At 52.7% G+C, this 18032-nt stretch overlaps 1 protein-coding gene across 4 annotated transcripts in view; it reads left to right on the forward strand.

The window, feature by feature from the left end:
• Nucleotides 1–18032, forward strand: part of Psd2 (pleckstrin and Sec7 domain containing 2) — a 79129-nt gene that overhangs the window by 34756 nt on the left and 26341 nt on the right. For all 4 annotated transcript variants that reach the window (XM_052741905.1, XM_052741902.1, XM_052741903.1 and 1 more), the window contains 6 exons: nt 6101–6523; nt 7499–7948; nt 8315–8509; nt 12480–12560; nt 15854–15966; nt 16770–16828. In XM_052741905.1, the coding sequence (XP_052597865.1) occupies nt 6132–6523; nt 7499–7948; nt 8315–8509; nt 12480–12560; nt 15854–15966; nt 16770–16828 (1290 nt within the window). In that variant the 5' untranslated portion in view covers nt 6101–6131. The remainder of the gene's footprint in view (nt 1–6100; nt 6524–7498; nt 7949–8314; nt 8510–12479; nt 12561–15853; nt 15967–16769; nt 16829–18032) is intronic.

Here is an 18032-nt window from a genome sequence, read left to right on the forward strand (position 1 = left end):
TTCAGTTATCCTGTGAAATAGGGGCTGCTAGTTTGCCTCATTTTGTGGATGGCCTAGAGGCTTAAGAAGGTGAGTGACCTTCCTGAGGTCACATGGCTGGTGGGAAGTGGAGATGTTCCCAAGGCTCCGGGGTAGTCATGTTTCCCATATTGTCCTGGCTTCCTCCTGCCCTCAGGGAGTGGGATATTAAAGTACTTGGGTGATCCGACTTGGAAAGGCTCCTGGACCTCTTTGCTGACAGGAAGAGCCCAACCTTCGGATCTTGCGGCTGGCAGAGGCAGAGTCAAGGAGAATGAGATGTGTGGTCTAGGGATACCACCCAAAAGTCCCCGTCACAGCTGCCCACCGTCCATGCTGTCAGGGGCATGATAGATTCCTGTGGGGCCCTGGAAGTGCTCAGGTTTGGGCCAGTTTGTGCCCCAGGCTGGTGAGGGGCAGAACTGGCCAGGCATTTGCTATATGCCAGCCAGCATTTCACACTGATTGTCATGCTTGATGTCCATGTGTGTGTGTTTCTGTAAGAACCTGACCGTGTGCTAATAATTTTATGAGCTAGAGAGCTCCTTAGTAGAGTAGGATTTGTGTGTGTGTGTGTGTGTGTGGGGAGGGTAGTGGGGCCAGTGGGAGGGCTTAGGGTGAGTCCCAGGGGCAGATAATAGGTCTACAATTGAGAGCATTTCCTCTTTCCTTGTCAGGGAACCCTGGTGGAGCTCTGTGGGCAAGTGTCTGAGGTAGAAAGTTCTTGGGAGACTGGAGAGGTTGGGGTTCAAGCTCGCCCAGACCCAGCACTTAGAGGGTTCCACGAGAATCTACCATGCTCCGGACAGTTTTGAAGGGGAACTCTGGGTGGTCTGTGTATAGGCTTTAGGTGGTCTGTGAACCTTCCCAAACAGACTGTTGGATAAATACCACATGCTAACGGATTGTGCCCCTGGAGCATCCGCGACAACCCCAACAGACTCTGAGTGTCTTGCAGATGTGTTTTACAGATGTGAAGGTCCATCTGGGGCGGCCTTCCAAGCCCCATCAGGCGCTGAGCAAGATCCTGAGCTTGAGAATGTTCTGAATCCGATGCATGTGGGCTGCTGAGGCCCGTGGTTCATCTACCTGAGCTCCCCAGCACCCTGGAGGCAAGTCCAGAACGTCCTGGCTTCCAGCTCTGATCCTTGGGGCAGCTATGGCCTCAACACCTCTAGATAACATCCGCAGACCTTTCTGCATTCCTGACTTGGGCTCAGCACCCTAGAGGCTTAGATTCTGCCTGTCCTGGGTAGTTCTCATCATCTGGCACCCATCATGGCTCTGCCTTATGCCCCATTTCCACCAAGTGGCCTATCCACCCTCCACCAAGCCATCTGTTGCCCCTCTGTGTAGCGATGGCTGGTGAAGGTGCCTGTCTTCCCCATTATCATTTCAGCCTGAAGTTCTGGCTTGTCCCCTTTCCTGTCTTCAGATTTTCCAAAGATGGAAGGAGTTCTACCTTGGGTGTCCAGTAATGTACATCTAGCTGTCCTTGACTCTGTGCTTAGGTTTGAAGGCTTCTCTTTCCACCTTGACACCCAGAGGAACTGTCTCCTCCCCTCTGTGTGGTGGTGTGGGCCTAAGTATGTATGCACATGTGCATGAGCACAAATGCCTGCTATGCATAGCTAAACACACAGGTGTCTCACAGAGCAAGCCAGCCTGGAGCCTGCCTGCTGGAAACTCCTCTGGCCCTGTCCTGGTGCTTCCCACAGCCCCTGGCTTGCACCCCAGCATGGAAAGGACTATAGAACTGTCCAACCCTGCAGCAGACTTGCTCCGAGCATGTTCCTTGGTGTTGCGTAGCCTCTGCCAAAACGGAGAGGGAAATGATCCCAATTACTCAGGCGACAAATATTTATAAAGCATCCCTATGTACTGGGCATAGCACAGGCTCTGGACAGCTGTGTGCATGACAGGCCCTGCCCTGACTGGACTCACGTCCTAGTGTCAGGGAGGTGGTCAGGAAAGAAACATGTATGGGGTTTGGGGAGTTCCTGAGATGGCCGTCAGTAAAGTGCTTGATGAGCAAAGCTGAGGACCCCAGCGTGCATTCCCAGCATTCATATAAAAAGCTGGGTGTGGCGCACACCTTTAATCCCAGTACTTGGGAGGCAGAGGCAGGCGGATCTCTGAGTTTGAGGACAGCCTGGTCTACAGAGTGAGTTCCAGGACAGTCAGGGCTATGAAGAGAAACCCTGTCTCAAAAAAGCAAAACCAAAAACAACAACAACAACAACAACAACACCCCCCCCAAATGAACAAACGAAAACAAAAACAACCACCCCAAAATCTTGGTGCAGTGGTATGTTCCAGTACCTCCAGTGCTGGGGAAGCAGGGACCGGAAGATCCCTGGGACTCACTGGTCAACTAGTCTAGCCAAATTAGTGAGCTTCCAGTTCAGTGAGAGACTCTGCCTCAAAAGATAAGATGGAGAACAATCGAGGAAGACACCCATGTTGACCTCTGGCTTCTGCACATACGTGCACACACATGCATATGAACCTGCAACATACAGGTGCACTCACACATGCACCAAAAACTTCATTAATCAAAAAAGGAGAGTTTCCATTTTCCTTGGCACTCTAAAGCTCAGAGGAGTGTGACTGGGTAGTCAGACAGGACCTCTGTTTGGAGTTGAGCCTTGAATGGCAGGAAAGGCAGTCATCAAAGGATCCAGGGAAGCAACATTCTAGGCCAAGGGTACAGCTGGTGCAAAGGCCCTGAGGTGGGAATGAGCTTGGGGAGCAGAAAGAGGCCAGGGTGGCTGGGGAGGGGACAGCAGAGTGAGCTCAGGCAGGGCATTTTTAGGCCATGCTGGGGAGACTGGATTTTCATTTAAGGGAGATAGGAATTGCTGGAGGGTTAGGATGGAGGGAGGCACGTGGTGTCATTTATTTTTGCAGTATCCTCTGGCTGCTGCCAGGCAAACAGGGAAGGGGACAGGGTTATCTGAGGAGCAGTTGAGATCTGGAAAGTGTGTGGCTCTCCAGTCACTCCTGGCCCAGCCTTCTACTGTCATTATGGTCCCCATGTCAGCTGAAAGGAGGCCGCTGCGCCCAAGGTCATCCCAAGGGCTGTGGGTAGTGAGAGGCTCCTGGAAAGGGGCTTGGATCAGGCTGAGAGGCGGGCCACAGCGGGTCTTGAATGCTGCCAGCTTGTCATTGGTAGACGGCTCCCTGAGACAGATGCTCAATGGCCCAGCTCCACTCCTCTGCTCTGGCCAGCAGGGCTGGAGGCAGGAGGGGTCACTGCTTTGGCTTGTTTCTCTTGGTTGAGGTTTGGGGGCCTTGAGTTCATGGGGTGGGGGTTCAGCCTGCACCTTAGTCTTTCTAGCGGCAGAGGGAGACTGACCCTGATTGCGAGGAGTGGGATCTCAGACAAAGCCTTTTCCGGTGTGCGTCTCAGTCTCTCTTGCACTGGAGAGTTGAGTTCAGCTGCCGCTTCCCCTGGGGAGTTTGCCGTTCTGTGGATAACCACCCCCTCGGCATCCGTGACCTTAGTGTCACTTACCTGCTCTGCCTTCTCTTCGGCAAGAGAGGCAGGAGTGAGTCTCTGGTCACATCATGGCTCAGAATGAGGACCTGGAATATCGTTTTACACCTTTCACCTTGAAACATCCCCTCTGTGTATCCCTCCCAAGACTCAACTACTCTGGGCTCTACTGGCCCTCAGCCTGAGCAAGGACTCTGGGCCCCTTGCCTAGAGTAGATCTCAATGCCGCCCCTTGTCTGTTCAGCCCTGGAACCGAGGGCATGGGTCAGTGCCCAGTACTGGCAGAAACTCTGTCCTACTCAAAGCTTCAAGGGACATGGCAAGGCAGGTAGATTTGGGATAGCCTGAAGCAGTTTCTAGAACTTACAGAGTGCTGGGGGGCGGGGAGTCACCCAAGAAGTCCTTGATTTGTCCATAGTCCTAGCTTTGGTCTTCTGTGGCTTGGACATCAGGTGGAGCCACTTACACCCTCAAGTGGCTTCAGGAAGACCAGGCAGAACCTTAACCAGAGGGGCTTCCCACCCTGCCAGGCTTGGGTGCAGGAGCTGGAGCCATGCTGGCAGGGTAGGGGGCTCAAGCTGTGTCACCCAAAGTCAGTGCCCTGCTGCCCCGGATTGGTGAGGCCGTGGAGGGCTAGACCTCAGGCAGCAGGCTGCAAGCCCCCACTCCTCTCTTCCTGGCTATATTCCCCTTGGAATCGCAGTTGAGGAGGTGACCTCCTGGCCTCCTCTGGGTGTGCCACTGGGGGGGAACCAATAGAAATAGCAACGGCAGCAGGGATGTAGGGCAGACCAGAAAGACTCCCTTACTCAGCCCTAAGCCTCCAGGGTCCCTGGTGTCCTAGCATCAGGGCCAGATAGCTTAGAGCTTGGCTTGAAGATGTTTTAAATCTTTGTGTGTGTGTGTGTGTGTGTGTGTGTGTGTGTGTGTGTGTGTGTGTGTATGTGTGTATGTAAAATCTGAACTTAGTGCAGTTGTTAGAACTCTAGGTAGTCTATGTAGAGAGGCCCTGTCTCAAAAAACCAAAACCAACCAACCAACCAACCAAACAAACAAACAGAAAACCCACCCATACTCTAGGTAGTGACAATGGCCTGGGCTGAGGCCCCCGATCTCTCTCTTTCCAGCCATCTTTGACTCAGTGTTTGAAAACCCAGGGTTAAATGATTTTAACTGGTCTGTAGTAGCTGAGCTCTCCTCAAAGGCCCAGGAGTCCCCAGAGAGCAGAACTCGCTTCCCTCTCTGGACTCACGTAGGTGCACAGTCCTCCTGGAACTTAGCTCTTTCCTGCAGGCCCGAGTCGGTGGCCTGGGGCGGGCCTGGCAGGCGAGACTCAGGAGCAGGCGGACACCAGGGCTCCTGTCCTTTCCACCCTGCAGCTTGTTCTGCTGCAGCCCAGAAAGCTGACTTCTCCCTCTCCTCCTCCAGCCTCTCCTGAACTCAGATAGACCTCTCCAGAAGAAAGCAGGGTGTTGGGGGGCCACCCAGGCCCATGTAATGGAGCAAGGGATAACTCAAACCAGAAACAGGAGAAGTCCAGGCACCTGCCTCTGCGGCTTTCCAGGGTGTTGGGGGCAGGCCTGGCTCGTGTCTCTGACTGAGATTACTTGGGAGGGTAGCCTAGGCTACAGGGGCCTGGAGCAGAGAGAAGAGAATGGGTGAGTGAGGCCACAGCCCATTGCACGTGGCTTCTGCCTTCCTAGCTAGAATGCCATGGGGCAGGAAGCCCCTGGAGGTTGGGCAGAGCAGGGTGTGGCTCTTCCGGCTTCGTTTTCCCCAGAGTGCTTCTCAGAGGTCTTCCTTGAGCTCTTCCTTAAGATTTGGTGAGCTCCTGGGAGGGAGAGGGCTCATGAAGAAGGGAACCCTTGTCTCTTTCCCTTCTTCTGCCATCGCTAGACACTTGCGCTGGCAGGGGCAGCCTCGCCTCAGCGCAGCGGGTAACGCCCAGCACCCTGGACAGCGCGCTGCTCCCGGTGGGCCCCCTGTGGCTGATGGCTGTCTCCCGGCTCTGCTCTGGCCTCCCTGGAACGCCCCCTGCCAGCATCAAGCTGCACTTTCATTCATTCCCTTGACTTCTCTCTTAGTGCCCCCTTTAAGAGCAACTCCTGGGCCGATTTCCTCCACTAGTTACAAATGCGGGTTCCTCTGTCTCCTGCAGCCGGGGCTGAGAACATGGGGAGAGGCACATAGCCAGCTAAGACAAATCTGGGGTTTTGTCTCCTTTCGCTCTCAATAATACAGGGGGGCCCTTCAAGAGCTGCTGGACACTTGCCCAGTTCCTCACTACTTGGGTCTTCCTCAAGGAACTTTGGTGGATTCTGAAGAATACAACAGGGACCCTAAGAAGTGATAGAGAAGGCAGGGGCTAGGGTCTAAGGGTCCAGCCACGGGCCAGAGAAGCGCTGGAAGGGGGAGGGGGCTGGCCTGACCAATGAAGTTAGGGTGCCACAACCTGAGCTCATTCCCCAGCAGAAAGTTACTAAGGAGATCATCATAGGCTGCCCCAGTCCTGGTTTCACAGGACTCCAGACCCTCTGACTTCCGCCCTGTCTAATTGACTTTCTCTTTCCGTCTTCTGTCAAGTTTTTTGGAGCCCTAGGGCTGGCTGGGTCAGATGGAAGCAGTGACCATCATGGATGAAGAAAAGCTCCCATGTGAACTGTGTGAGGAAGGAGGTGCTGTCGAGGACCACAGCCTGGGGCCTGAAGGGGAGCCTGGGGTCCAGAATGGAATGGAAGCCAGTGGAGGCCCAGGCAGCCATACCAGCAGTCCAGGCAGTGAGAAGAGAGGCACCTTAGAGGGAACCATGGAGCCCGTGGGAGACCCAGATGCAGCCCTGCCTGGCCTTAGCCTCTCTCTCACCAACGGCCTGGCCTTGGGACAAGATGGGAACATTCTGGAAGATTCCATGGAATCCAGGTCCTGGAGGGCTAGTGGACCAGCAGAGGAGGAGGAGGAGGATGTGTCCAGAAGTCTCTGTCCAGATGCTGAGGACCCTCAGCTGGGGTGAGTGGGTACCCTGGGATGGGCTAGCCCCCAGTCTCTCTGGGAGTCTGGGATTTCCTGTCCCTGTTTTCAGCTTCTGAGTGTTTTGAAAAGACAGAGTCCTGCAAGGGATTTCAGAGGCAAGCAGGCTTGCTCTCCCCGCCCCCCAGCACTTAGCCCCCACAAACCGTCCTGAGCCATCTCCATGAGGGGTTGTACTCTCCCAGCTGAGAGTGGAGCTTCAAGTCCACTCAAAACGTCTAGATGTGAAAGGCAGGTTATCTGGCCCACTCTCCTACCTCAAGACAGTCCAGGTGTACAGGCCTTGTGTGCTCATCCCTCCCAGGGAACTTCCCTGGGATTTTGAGTAAGTTGTATTGGGAACCTTGTGTTTTTCCTAGTCAGTGGAGTTACAGTTTGTTTCTCAGCAGAAGGCAGAAAAACTGGTCTTGGGGTACCACTGGACAAGGAGGAGGGGATGGGCAGGCAATGTCTAAAGGCCAGGAAGTCTGAGAAGAGCACACACACATCTTGTAGAGCATAGCTGTAGGCCTGCCAGGCCTGAGTGGGCAAGTGCACAGGGGTGTGTAAATATGTAAGGGGGTCTGTATGTGTATCTCCAGCCTTTACATTGGTATATGCACAGGGGTGTGTGAGTATGCATGGGGGGGGGGCACGTGTGTGTACATGTGTGTGCACGCATGTGTGTCTAGCCTGTACATTGGCATTTGTACAGGAGATATGTGAATATGCATGGGGGTTTGTGTGTGCCTGCACGCGCGCGCGCGCGCGCGTGTGTGTGTGTGTGTGTGTGTGTGTGTGTGTGTATCTGTGTGTACCCAGCTTGTACATTAATTAGTATATGCACAGGTGTGTGTGTGTGTGTGTATGTGTGTGTGTGTGTGTTCAGCTCCGAGAGACCGGTAGTGTGGTAGCTAGTCTTAGTATGGGGGGGATATCTAGCTAGAATGGTGACTATGCTCTTGCATTCTACAGGCTGGATTGCCCTGGGGAGCCAGATGTGCGGGATGGCTTCAGTGCCACTTTTGAGAAGATTCTGGAGTCAGAGCTGTTGCGGGGCACCCAGTACAGCAGCCTGGACTCATTGGATGTGCTGAGCCTCACTGACGAGAGCGACAGCTGTGTCAGCTTCGAGGCCCCCCTTACACCTCTCATCCAGCAGCGGGCCCGAGACAGCCCCGAGCCTGGGGCTGGGCTGGGCATTGGGGACATGGGGCCTGAGGGGGATCTGGGGGCAGCTGGTGGTGGTGATGGGGAGCTGGGCAGCCCCCTGAGGCGGTCCATCTCTAGCAGCCGCTCGGAGAATGTCCTGAGTCACCTGTCCCTCACCTCGGTGCCCAATGGGTTCCATGAAGATGGACCTGGGGGCTCAGGAGGGGACGACGAGGATGATGAGGACACGGACAAGTTGCTGAACTCTGCCAGGTGAGGAGGGGCTGAGGAGCCACGGAGCAGATAGGGGAACTGAGACCCAGAGGAGGCAAAGCATTCTGGGAGGGCAGTGTCCACAATCCACAAGCCCTCGCAAGGTCACCTTGTCTATCCTCTGCATGCAGACAGCCCGTCCAGTCTTGAGGGTGCATACACTCTGCTCGTCCATTCTAATGGCTCAGAGCAGGTCGTATTGCTATGCTGAGGGCACAGCCACATCTGATTCACTTGAGCCGCTCTGGAAGTCTGGCTCCATGCTGCCGGGAGTGGAGCCTCTTTCTCTCCTCTGCTCCCCCCCGTCGCCCTCCCCCAGTGGATTTTCAGTGGGATCCCTCTGATGCCCCTTCTTTCCCTATGCAGTGACACCAGCCTCAAGGACGGCCTGTCGGACTCCGACTCAGAGCTGAGCAGCTCCGAGGGGCTGGAGCCTGGTGGCACAGATCCTCTGACCAACGGGTGCCAGGGGGTCAGCGAAGCCGCTCGCCGGCTGGCCCGTCGCCTCTACCACCTTGAGGGCTTCCAGCGCTGCGATGTGGCCCGGCAACTGGGCAAGAAGTGAGTGCGTCTCCCCAGCTCCTATCCCAGGCGAAGCAGACCCATTGTCTTCCGGGAGAAGGGTGTTGGGGACTTCTTTCAGGGGTAGCTGGTGCCAGGAGCTCTCCCAGGCCTTCAAGGATACCTCCTCCTGTCACCGTCCTCATTCTTGACCTCGCCCTAAATCTGTTTCCTTTCTGGGCTGCTGGGGAGAAGGTGGCTGCTGTCAGGGAGGGGGTGGTGGCAGGCGGCCCCTCAGGGCCGGGGCGGGATGGGGGGATGTGGTTATGGTGTCACGAAGGGCAGCAGAGAGGACGGAATAACGTGACAGGGCTGGAGCTCTACCCAGTGGGGCCGGGTGGAGGGGAGTACCTATGAGGGACCCGGGTGCAAAGAACACTAGGCAGGTAGAAGTTCTGAGGAGGATTGGGGACCCGGGGTGTGTGTGTGTGTGTGTGTGTGTGTGTGTGTGTGTGTGTGTGTGTGATGCGGGTGACAAATATTATTCCGGGTATGTTTGAACATAGTGTGGCCCTTGCCTTGGCCTTTCTATCCACCAGGACTCATCACCCCAGGAAGGCTGGGGGTGGAGGGAGCTGGCTAGTCTCCTGTACCACTCACAAGGCTAAGGCAGATGGTCAGACCTGGGTCAGGCTTAGATGAGGGGTTTAAGTCTTAGGAGGCCTTTTTGTACCCTCTGAAGCTTCCTTGGACCTTGGGCAGTGGGTTCCCGGGAGCCCTTCCTAAAAATCACAACTCAAACTCCTCTGGCAGGCGGAACATCTCCATCCTTGGGAGAATGGGTTCCTGCCACGGTTCCCTGGCGCCCTCTGCAGGCTCCTCCTGCAATTCCTGCAGCTCACCCCTCCCATCCAAAAAGCGCATGGGGTAGGGTGGGGCGAGGGGGCGCTTCCAACTCCTCATCTCCAACCCTCAGGTCTTTTGCCCTAGGTGGCTTCTGTCCCTTTCTTTCTTCTCTTAGCCCCCTCCAGATGGGTTCTTGCCATTCTGTGTCGCCTTCAGAAACTCCTCTTTCCCGTCACTAAGGGCTTAGGGTATTGGAAGCCGGTGGCTGCTACCCATGCCACCTTCAGCAGCATCAACACAACTGGTCCACTTGTTTCTACTTCAAGTTTTTCATTACGAACATTTTGAACATACACAAAACAGATAAACAATACATCCAACAGTTCGTACACCCATTATGCAACTTCAAAGTGCTCTGAGGTCTCACTGTGTAGCCCAGGTTGGTCACCAAATCCTTCTGCCTCAACCTCCCAAATGCTGGGATTATAGGTGTGTATCACCACACCCAGCTCTCAGCTTTGGTGTTCTGTTATTCTTTCCTCTGTCACCCCACAGCTTTCCCTCCACTTGTGGGAAGCATATGCATACACTCTTATCATTTGACTCACAATGTAGGCTGTACCTCTAGCTGATAAAAAGCATTTTTTATACAATTCTGTTATTACAGCTAACAAAATTAACAAAAATTCCTCATTATCTCCAACATTTGGTGTATTTCGTTTTCTCTCTCTCAAAAACATCAATTTGGTCAGGTCTGGTGGTGCAGGGTTGTTATCCCAGCTACTGGAAGCCTGAGGCAGGAGGGCTACAAGCTTAAAGCTTGCCTGGGCTACTGAGTGAGTTCAAGGACACTCTGGAAAACTTAGTGAGACTCTCTCAGAAATATATAAGATAAAAATAGGGCTTGGCTGTAGCTCAGCATAGAGCACTTGTCTTAGGTGCATGAGGCCCTGGGTTCAATCCTTCATACCACCACCAAAAAACAAATACATAAATAAAAATTGTGTGGTCAAATTAGGGCTAGAACATGATTCACATGTTGCACCTGGCCCTCTCTTTCACAAGTGGCATTTACTATACAACCAGCCACCTCTCTGTCTTTTTCATTTGTTCTTTCTCCCCCCACCTCTGGTACATGCGTGTTCATCTGTAAGAATGGATGAAAACATCAACCAGAGGTTGGTCTTGAGTGTCTTCCTCTATTACTTTATATACCATGTTTTGAGAAAAGGTCTCTCACTGAATTTGGAGCTCACTGACTGGCTAGGCTGCCCAGCCAGCAAACTACAGGGATCCCCTTGTCTCCACATCCTCAGTGATCAGATTACATGTCCACGCCACTACAGTGGCTTTTTTACCTGGATGTTAGGGATTCAAACTCAGGCCCCTAGGTTGTGGACAGAGTTTCTCTGTGTCTTGGCATCTGTTCTCAAATGACCAGACAGAGACTTATTATTAATTATAAATGCTTGGCCGCTAACTTAGGCTTGTTACTAACCAGCTCTTACAACTTAAATTAACCCATTTTTATTAATCTATGTGCTGCCCCAAGGCTCATTTACCTCATCTGTGAACTTCCTATATTGCTTCTCCCAAGTCTGACTCATGACTCCTCAGACTCCACCCTTCTTCTTCCCAGCATTCTCTCTGCCCTGAAAATCCTGCCTAGCTATCAGCCAATCAGCTTTTTTATTAACAATGAGAGCAGCGTATATTTAGAGTGTACAAAGATTGTTCCACAGCCCCAGGCTTGCAAGGCAAGCATTTTAACATTGAAGGCCACCTTCCCAGGAAGTGGCACGTACTGAAGGAACAGAGCCATTCATCCCAAAGAATTTCCCACAGTTTGGATATGGATCTGGTGTTATTTCACACATTCCTCTAGTTCCCATGATCCTGTCAATGGGAAGGAAAGCTTGAGCCTTTAATTAGAGTCAGGTAGAAATCTCTTCAGAATCTTCCTCCCAGGCTTCATGAAACATGTTCTTCCTTGGCCTCCAGGAGGGCACAGCCCTACCCACTGCTGATGCTCATCAGTCCCCTTCACCAGCTCTTTCCTTGGTCTAGACCCTTAATGGGGCTGCTTTCAGATCTCTGCCCTGGGCTCGCACATTAAAAGAAAATATTTTTATTTATGTGTATGGATGTGTGTGTTGTGTGATTGTATACTACATGTGTGCGGATGCCTGAGGAAGCCAGAGGAGGGTGACAGAACCACTGTGGCTGGGTTGCAGGCAGTTGTGAGACACATGACATGGGTGCTGGGAACTAGACTCAAGTCCTCTAGAAGAGCAGTGAATGCTCTTAACTACTGAGCTATTGCTTCAATCCAGTCTGGCCTCAAGCTCAAGATGACCTTGAACTCCTGATTCTCTTGACACCTACCATGCTGGGGATTGAACCCAGGGCTTTGTGCATGGTAGGCAGACACTCTGAGCTATACCCTCAGCCCATCTGTACCTTTAAAAGTTTCACTGATTTGTTTTTGAGACACAGTCTCATTATGCAGGCTGGTTGGTCTCAAGCTTCCGATCCTTCCACCTCATAGTGCTGAGGTGACAGGAAAGTGCTGCCATACCAAGCTCCCTGTACCTTGTTCTCACAAGGGCTCAGCTCTCAAGACACTAAGCTGTCTCTTACAAGGTTACTCTCACAGGGACTTAGCCAGCCCTGTCCTTGTCCCGAGCTCTGACATCTCCATCTTCTCAGTCATTTTCTTTTCCTTTCTGTGACCTCAGCAGCCTAAATTTTCTCATCTGGGCCACTTTTTTTTTTTTTTTTCTGGATCCATCCTTTGTGGGTCTCCACTCTGCAGGTATGGTGTTAGCTTCAAAGTCTGTAGCCAGGCCCTGGTCCTTCCTGTGATCTGAGGTCTTGCCCCTGCCTCACCTCTTGCTGCCCCCCCACCCCCCCAGCTTGATATGATGTCATATCATCATCTCTGCTGGGGACACTGGGCATCACCTCACCCCCAGTCCCTTCACTGAGCAGGCTCTTACCTGAGCTGAGACGTCATCTCCTGAGCCCCCAGACCAAGGTTGATCCATCTGAGCTGAGTGCCCAGAGGGTCTGGACAGAGCTGGGGTGGTGGTTAAGCGTTCTCTGGGGCCCAGCTCCCCAGTACCTGCCATCCTGGGACTTGAGGCCTGCGCCTAACTGACATCCTGTGGTGCTTTCTCGGCAGCAATGAGTTCAGCAGGCTGGTCGCTGGAGAGTACCTCAGTTTCTTCGACTTCTCAGGCCTCACATTGGACAGAGCACTCAGGTCAGTGGGACTGGGATGGGACAGTGCCCCCAGGTGGTGGCACAGTGCACCTGGATTGTCATTCCAGGTCTATCATGACTTGCTGCGCAACCTTTACCCCTCTAGCAAAGCTGTGGGGAAGGGAAACTATGGATAGCAGTTGTCCGACAACTCAGTGGATGCCAGCTACTGTGATGAATGCTCAGGTTATGAAGGTGGGAGTATGGTCATGGCTCTTAGGGCTGGCTTGTATGGAGCACTTCCTGCCTGCCAGATGCCATAGGTCTTTATAGACCTGGCCTACGTTGATGGTAAAGGGGACTTGATTGTAGCTCTTTTAGTGTTTGGGCCACAGAAGGGTCAGTTGTGGGCCCGGGGATGGGTGGGATGGGGGGATGTAGCCCAGAGTCATCAGAAGGATGCTAGGCCAGGCCTGAGGAGGGAAGGGCAATGTCTCTGGGCTAAGGGTTGTGTCCATAGATGTTAGACCATCTCGTTGGATCCCAGATGTCTCTTATACTTTTTAAAAAAACATTTTATAATTTTTTAAAGGTTTATTTATTTTTTATTATGTATACAGTGTTCTGCCTGCATGTATGCCTGCACAACAGAAGAGGGCACCAGATCTCATTATGTGGTTGCTGGGAATTGAACTCAGGACCTCTGGAAGAGCAACCAGTGCTCTTAACCTCTGAGCTATCTCTCCAGTCCCCATCTCTTATACTTTTTAAGAATCACTTTTTCTTCTTTTCCCCTCTGTCTCTGTTGGGGTATTTTCTGTTGGCTTCCGGTACACTTGCCATTTTGCTATGTCCAGTGGACCACTGAAGCCAATAAAAACTTACTGAGGGACTAGAGAGATGGCTCCGCATGAGTAGGAAGGGTGAGGACCACAGGTCAGACCTCGGCATCTATGTAAATGCTAGGTGGGCATGGTGTCTGCCTGTAATCCCAGTGTGTGGGAGGCAGAGACAGAGAGGAACCCCAGAGCAAACTGGCTATCTAGGCTGGCCATATCAGCACACTCTCTTGGTTCAAATGAGAGACTCCCCTCCGCGCCCCCTCCCCACTTCAATATATAAGGTAGAAAGCAACTAAAGACACTTGATGTCAGCCTCTGGCCACTGTGTGCACATGCACACACATGCACCTACATAAATTCAAGCACACATACCCTCAGGCATGCATACCAAACATGCATACATACACGCCCCCCCAAAAAAAAACCTCATTAAATTTTTAATTCTCAGTTACATTTTACATTTCTAGAATTTCCATCATATTTAACCTTTAAAGTAGATTTTAGTTCTCTGTGGGACTCCACATCTTTTCACTAACTCATCTGAATCACCTATATCTTTTTTTTTAAAGTGTAGTTGTGACTCATTTGTGTGTGTGTGTGCGCGTGTGTGTGCGCACATGCATGCGTGCACATGTGGAAACACATGTGCAGAGGCTGAGGTTGATGTTGGAGTCTTCCTCAATTGCTCTCCATCTTATAATCTGAGGCAGAGTCACTCAGATGAATTCAGGGCTCATGGACATGACTGGCCTAGCAAGCTGGCTTGCTCCAGGAACACCCTCTCTCTGCTTTCTGATCGCTGGGTTGGTAGAGAGCCCCTGGGAAGCAGGATCTGGGAAGGATGGGGCTGGAGTTTAGAAAGTACAATGCACTGGGTGTGGAGAGATGGCTCAGTGGTTAAGAGACTGGCTGCTTTTCCAGAGGGCCCTGGTTCTACTCCCAGCACCCACAAGGTGGCCCAGAATTGTCTGTAATCCCAGTCCCAGGGGATCCTCTTGCCCTCTTCTGGCCCCTGTGCATACTGCACACATGTGCTGCACAGACATACATGCAGGAGCTCACATGTGCTTACAAAGTAAGTAAAATAAAAAGGAAGTACAGTGGAGTATGAGGGACTTGGGGGAGAGGGCAGGATACAGGCGAGACAGGGACAGGAGGAGAGCCAGATACCGGGTGAGAGATGTTTTTTGTGTAATAGTAGATCACTTAGGATTGAATTTCAGGAGTGCTCTACAGTTTGGGGTGCCTAGGAGACCTCCAAGGGGAAAGATTGGCCGTAGGTCCCAGGGCTCTTAGGCATCTCAAAGAGGGCACAGTGAAAGGGCATTGCAGGTACTTTGGCCCATACACCAAAAAAACTGTAGCAAAACTTGGACATGTCTTGTGAACCCAGGACAGAAAGAGGCATAAACGGGTTCAGCTTGGAGTCTCCCTTCTCAAGGAAAGGGTGTGCATAGGACCTGGGTGACAGCTCTTGGCCCCATCTTCCCGTCCCTCTGGTTTTGGGATCAGCTTCCAAGTATCCCTAAGAGTGAATTGACCTTTGAACTTGGCGTTGAGAGGGATGACTAGATGGAAAGGATGTCCTGGAGGGATCCCAGCACACGCAGAGGCCCAGAATAGCATTGCTCTGCCTGGATTGTGAAGATGGTTTGGGGAAATAGCATGTGGGTATGAGGTCCCAGGGACAGGAGGGATCTGGGCATCAGCAAGGCTGCAATATGAAGGATGTGGATGTTTCTCTGGGGTTTCTGGGGAGCCAGGGAAAGGTTTTAAGTGGCTGTGGGTGGGTTAAGATTGCCTATGTGTCTACAAGGCAGATATAATATGTGTGGGGTGTTAGCTGGGAGACTGGGGTAGGTGCCCTGAGCATGTGATGAGGGTAGACTAGGCGGGAGGAGGCAGAGGAGGAGGAGGAGGAGGAGGAGGCGGAGGAAGAGGAGGAAGAAGAGGAATTGAGATAAAGACAAAAGGGAGGCCAGGCATGGTGGCGCATGCCTTTAATCCCAGCACTTGGGAGGCAGAGGCAGAGGCAGGTGGATCTCTGAGTTTGAGGCCAGCTTGATCTACAGAGAGAGTTCCAGGACAGTCAGAGCTATGTAGAGAGATACTGTCTCAAACAAACGAACAACTCCCCACCCCAGAGAAATGAAGAACAAATCACAGAGACTTGGTGCAGCTCAGACTTAGGGGTGGGGGAATGAGAATGGAGGGGTGGGTTCAGTAGAGAATTGAAGAAGAACATGCTGATGGGTGGGGCTGGCAGTCTAGGACACGCTGATACTGCCTACTTCCGGAAGGGTGCTGCAGGAATGAGAGAGAGAGAGGGAATTCTGAGGTCTTAGACTCCAGAGGCCATTCTGGAGGGTGCAGAGGGTGTCCAGACCCAGGTACTGGGGTACGGGAACACGGGTCTCAGGTGTGCGTTTGTGTGGGGAGTAAATTCTATTGCAGTGAGAAGGCTAAATCGGGGGCTCTGAGATTCACTAAGCAATCTTGAATTACATTCTAGAACCTTCCTGAAGGCCTTCCCACTGATGGGGGAGACGCAGGAGCGAGAGCGAGTCCTTACCCACTTCTCCCGCCGGTATTGCCAGTGTAACCCAGATGACAGCACATCAGAAGGTACAGCACTCCCTGACCCCCCTCCCGTACTCCTTGTCTAGCCGAGGCCTGGTCTTCTCCCACCCTAGCCCATCTGACACCTCTACCTTGCAGGCAGGCCCAGGTGGGCCATGTGCTCTGGCATATAGTAGGTGCTCAATTAAAACTGAACAAATACAGTTGGGTGTGGTGACTCATACCTGACATCTCAGGGATTGGCAGGATGAGTCAGGAGGGCTATTTCAAGCTTGAGGTCAGCCTGGGCTACAGAGTGAGACCTTGCCTCAAAATCCAAGACCACAAAATGTCCAGTGAATATCAGATGGCCTGCTGGACAGGAGAGTCTAAAGGTCTTGTTCATTATCATCCATTCCCAGCATCTATAAATCCTTCCTACACTCAGTCCTTTAGCCTAGTCCATGTCCTGTGTCTTCTGTCACAATGCTGACTCTCAGTAGGGGAGGGGGCGTCCCATGCAGGTCTCTTGCAGAGGCAGGACTTGCCATATGGATGGACCTGAATCATGGGAACTGAGGGGACTAAGTCTCTTATTGCTACTGTAGGGACATGGCTTGGGGTCCAAAGCCTTTCCTAGGTCTAAGGTTCAAGGTGGCTTTGTCTGCAAGGGGCAGACATCTGGGTTAGAGCCTGTCTAGGGTGGTTAGGGGCCCTGGGGGGTTGGGCATCACCCAGGCCTTGGCCCTGAAGTGCTTGTGGGCAGATACCTGGCTTCCTTTGTCTGTGTGGCCTCTAGGTTGGCAGGTGGGGAGCTCTGGTGGGAGTGAGTGGGTTCTCACACTGGAAATCGACTGTGTTCTATTTAGATGGGATCCACACACTTACCTGTGCTCTGATGCTGCTTAACACAGACCTGCATGGACATGTGAGTAGGGGGACTGTCGGGGGATCTGGGCTCTCACCTGCTCCTGTCACTGAGGGCAACGTAGCCAACCCTGTAGCCATCCCTCTTGCTGAAACCCTTGGTCAGGGACAGTGTTTTTTCCTAGCAGACCCGGGAGGTGGCTGTCTTGCTTCTAGATTTGACCCTGTCCTGGTTTTATCCGCTGGTTCTGCCTGGGTTCTGGCTCCTAAGAACAGTGAGAACAGTTGATGCACGTGGGAATTTTTCTTTTTAATTTTTCAAGACAGGGTTTCTCTGTGTAGCCCTGGCTATGCTGGAACTCTCTCTGTAGACCAGGCTGGTCTCAAACTCAGAGTTCCACCTGCCTCTGCCTCCCAGGTGCTGGGATTAAAGGTGAGCACCACCACTGTGCCCGGCTGAGGCACATGGGAACTTAAGACACAGCAAATAGATGTGCCATCAGGACACATCTGTGGTAGAGTCCATGCCTTGCTCTACCAAAAGGCCGTGTGCTCTTCCATATCTCCTCTAAAAGCCCAGCTGTGGCCTTCCTGAGATGTCATGCCCCAGACAGCTGGTCTCTGCCAACCACATGGCAGGTTACTCTCCAGGGGCCTCCTCCTCACCCTTCACTCCTGTCAGGCCAGTGAGTGGAAGAATAGGTGTGGGGTGCCCAGGTCCCACCCCCGGTGCCTCCAGGCTTCCCACGCTCACTAATCCCTTCTTCCTTCCTCTGTTGGCTACTGCTCTGGGCGCCCCTGCCCTTCCTTCCTCAGGTGGTAAGTGCTGCTGTTAGAGCGTGCATGCTCCGTGCTTAGACCCGCCTCCATTCACCCTCTGTGTCCTGTCCCACCATCTGCCCCACCCAACCGCTCTCTGGCCCTCACTCACTCAGGGCTGGTCAGAGCCCCTCCTGGGAGTTGGGTAGATTTTAGTGACCCAGTGACAACAGGTCAGTATGTCTGGCTCTAGAGTAAACCAGAAAAGTCCAGGAGATATGGGGTGTAAGGAAAATCTGGGATAGACAAGCTGCACAACCTAGTCTTGCCTTCTTTACTGAGTAGCTGTGTGATCCTGGGCAAGTCACTTGCCCTCTCCCAGTCTCAGGTTCTGCATCCTCTCAGGGCAGTGATGATTTCCTCCAGTGTCTCGGGGAGGATTATGAGTGGCAGCGGTCCGCAGCCCAGCAAGGGTTTCCGCTGTGAACAAGCCCACCACATGCCCA

Source organism: Peromyscus californicus, unplaced genomic scaffold, assembly GCF_007827085.1.
Source record: "Peromyscus californicus insignis strain IS unplaced genomic scaffold, ASM782708v3 Scaffold_17__1_contigs__length_78620276, whole genome shotgun sequence".
Lineage (NCBI taxonomy): Eukaryota > Metazoa > Chordata > Mammalia > Rodentia > Cricetidae > Peromyscus > Peromyscus californicus.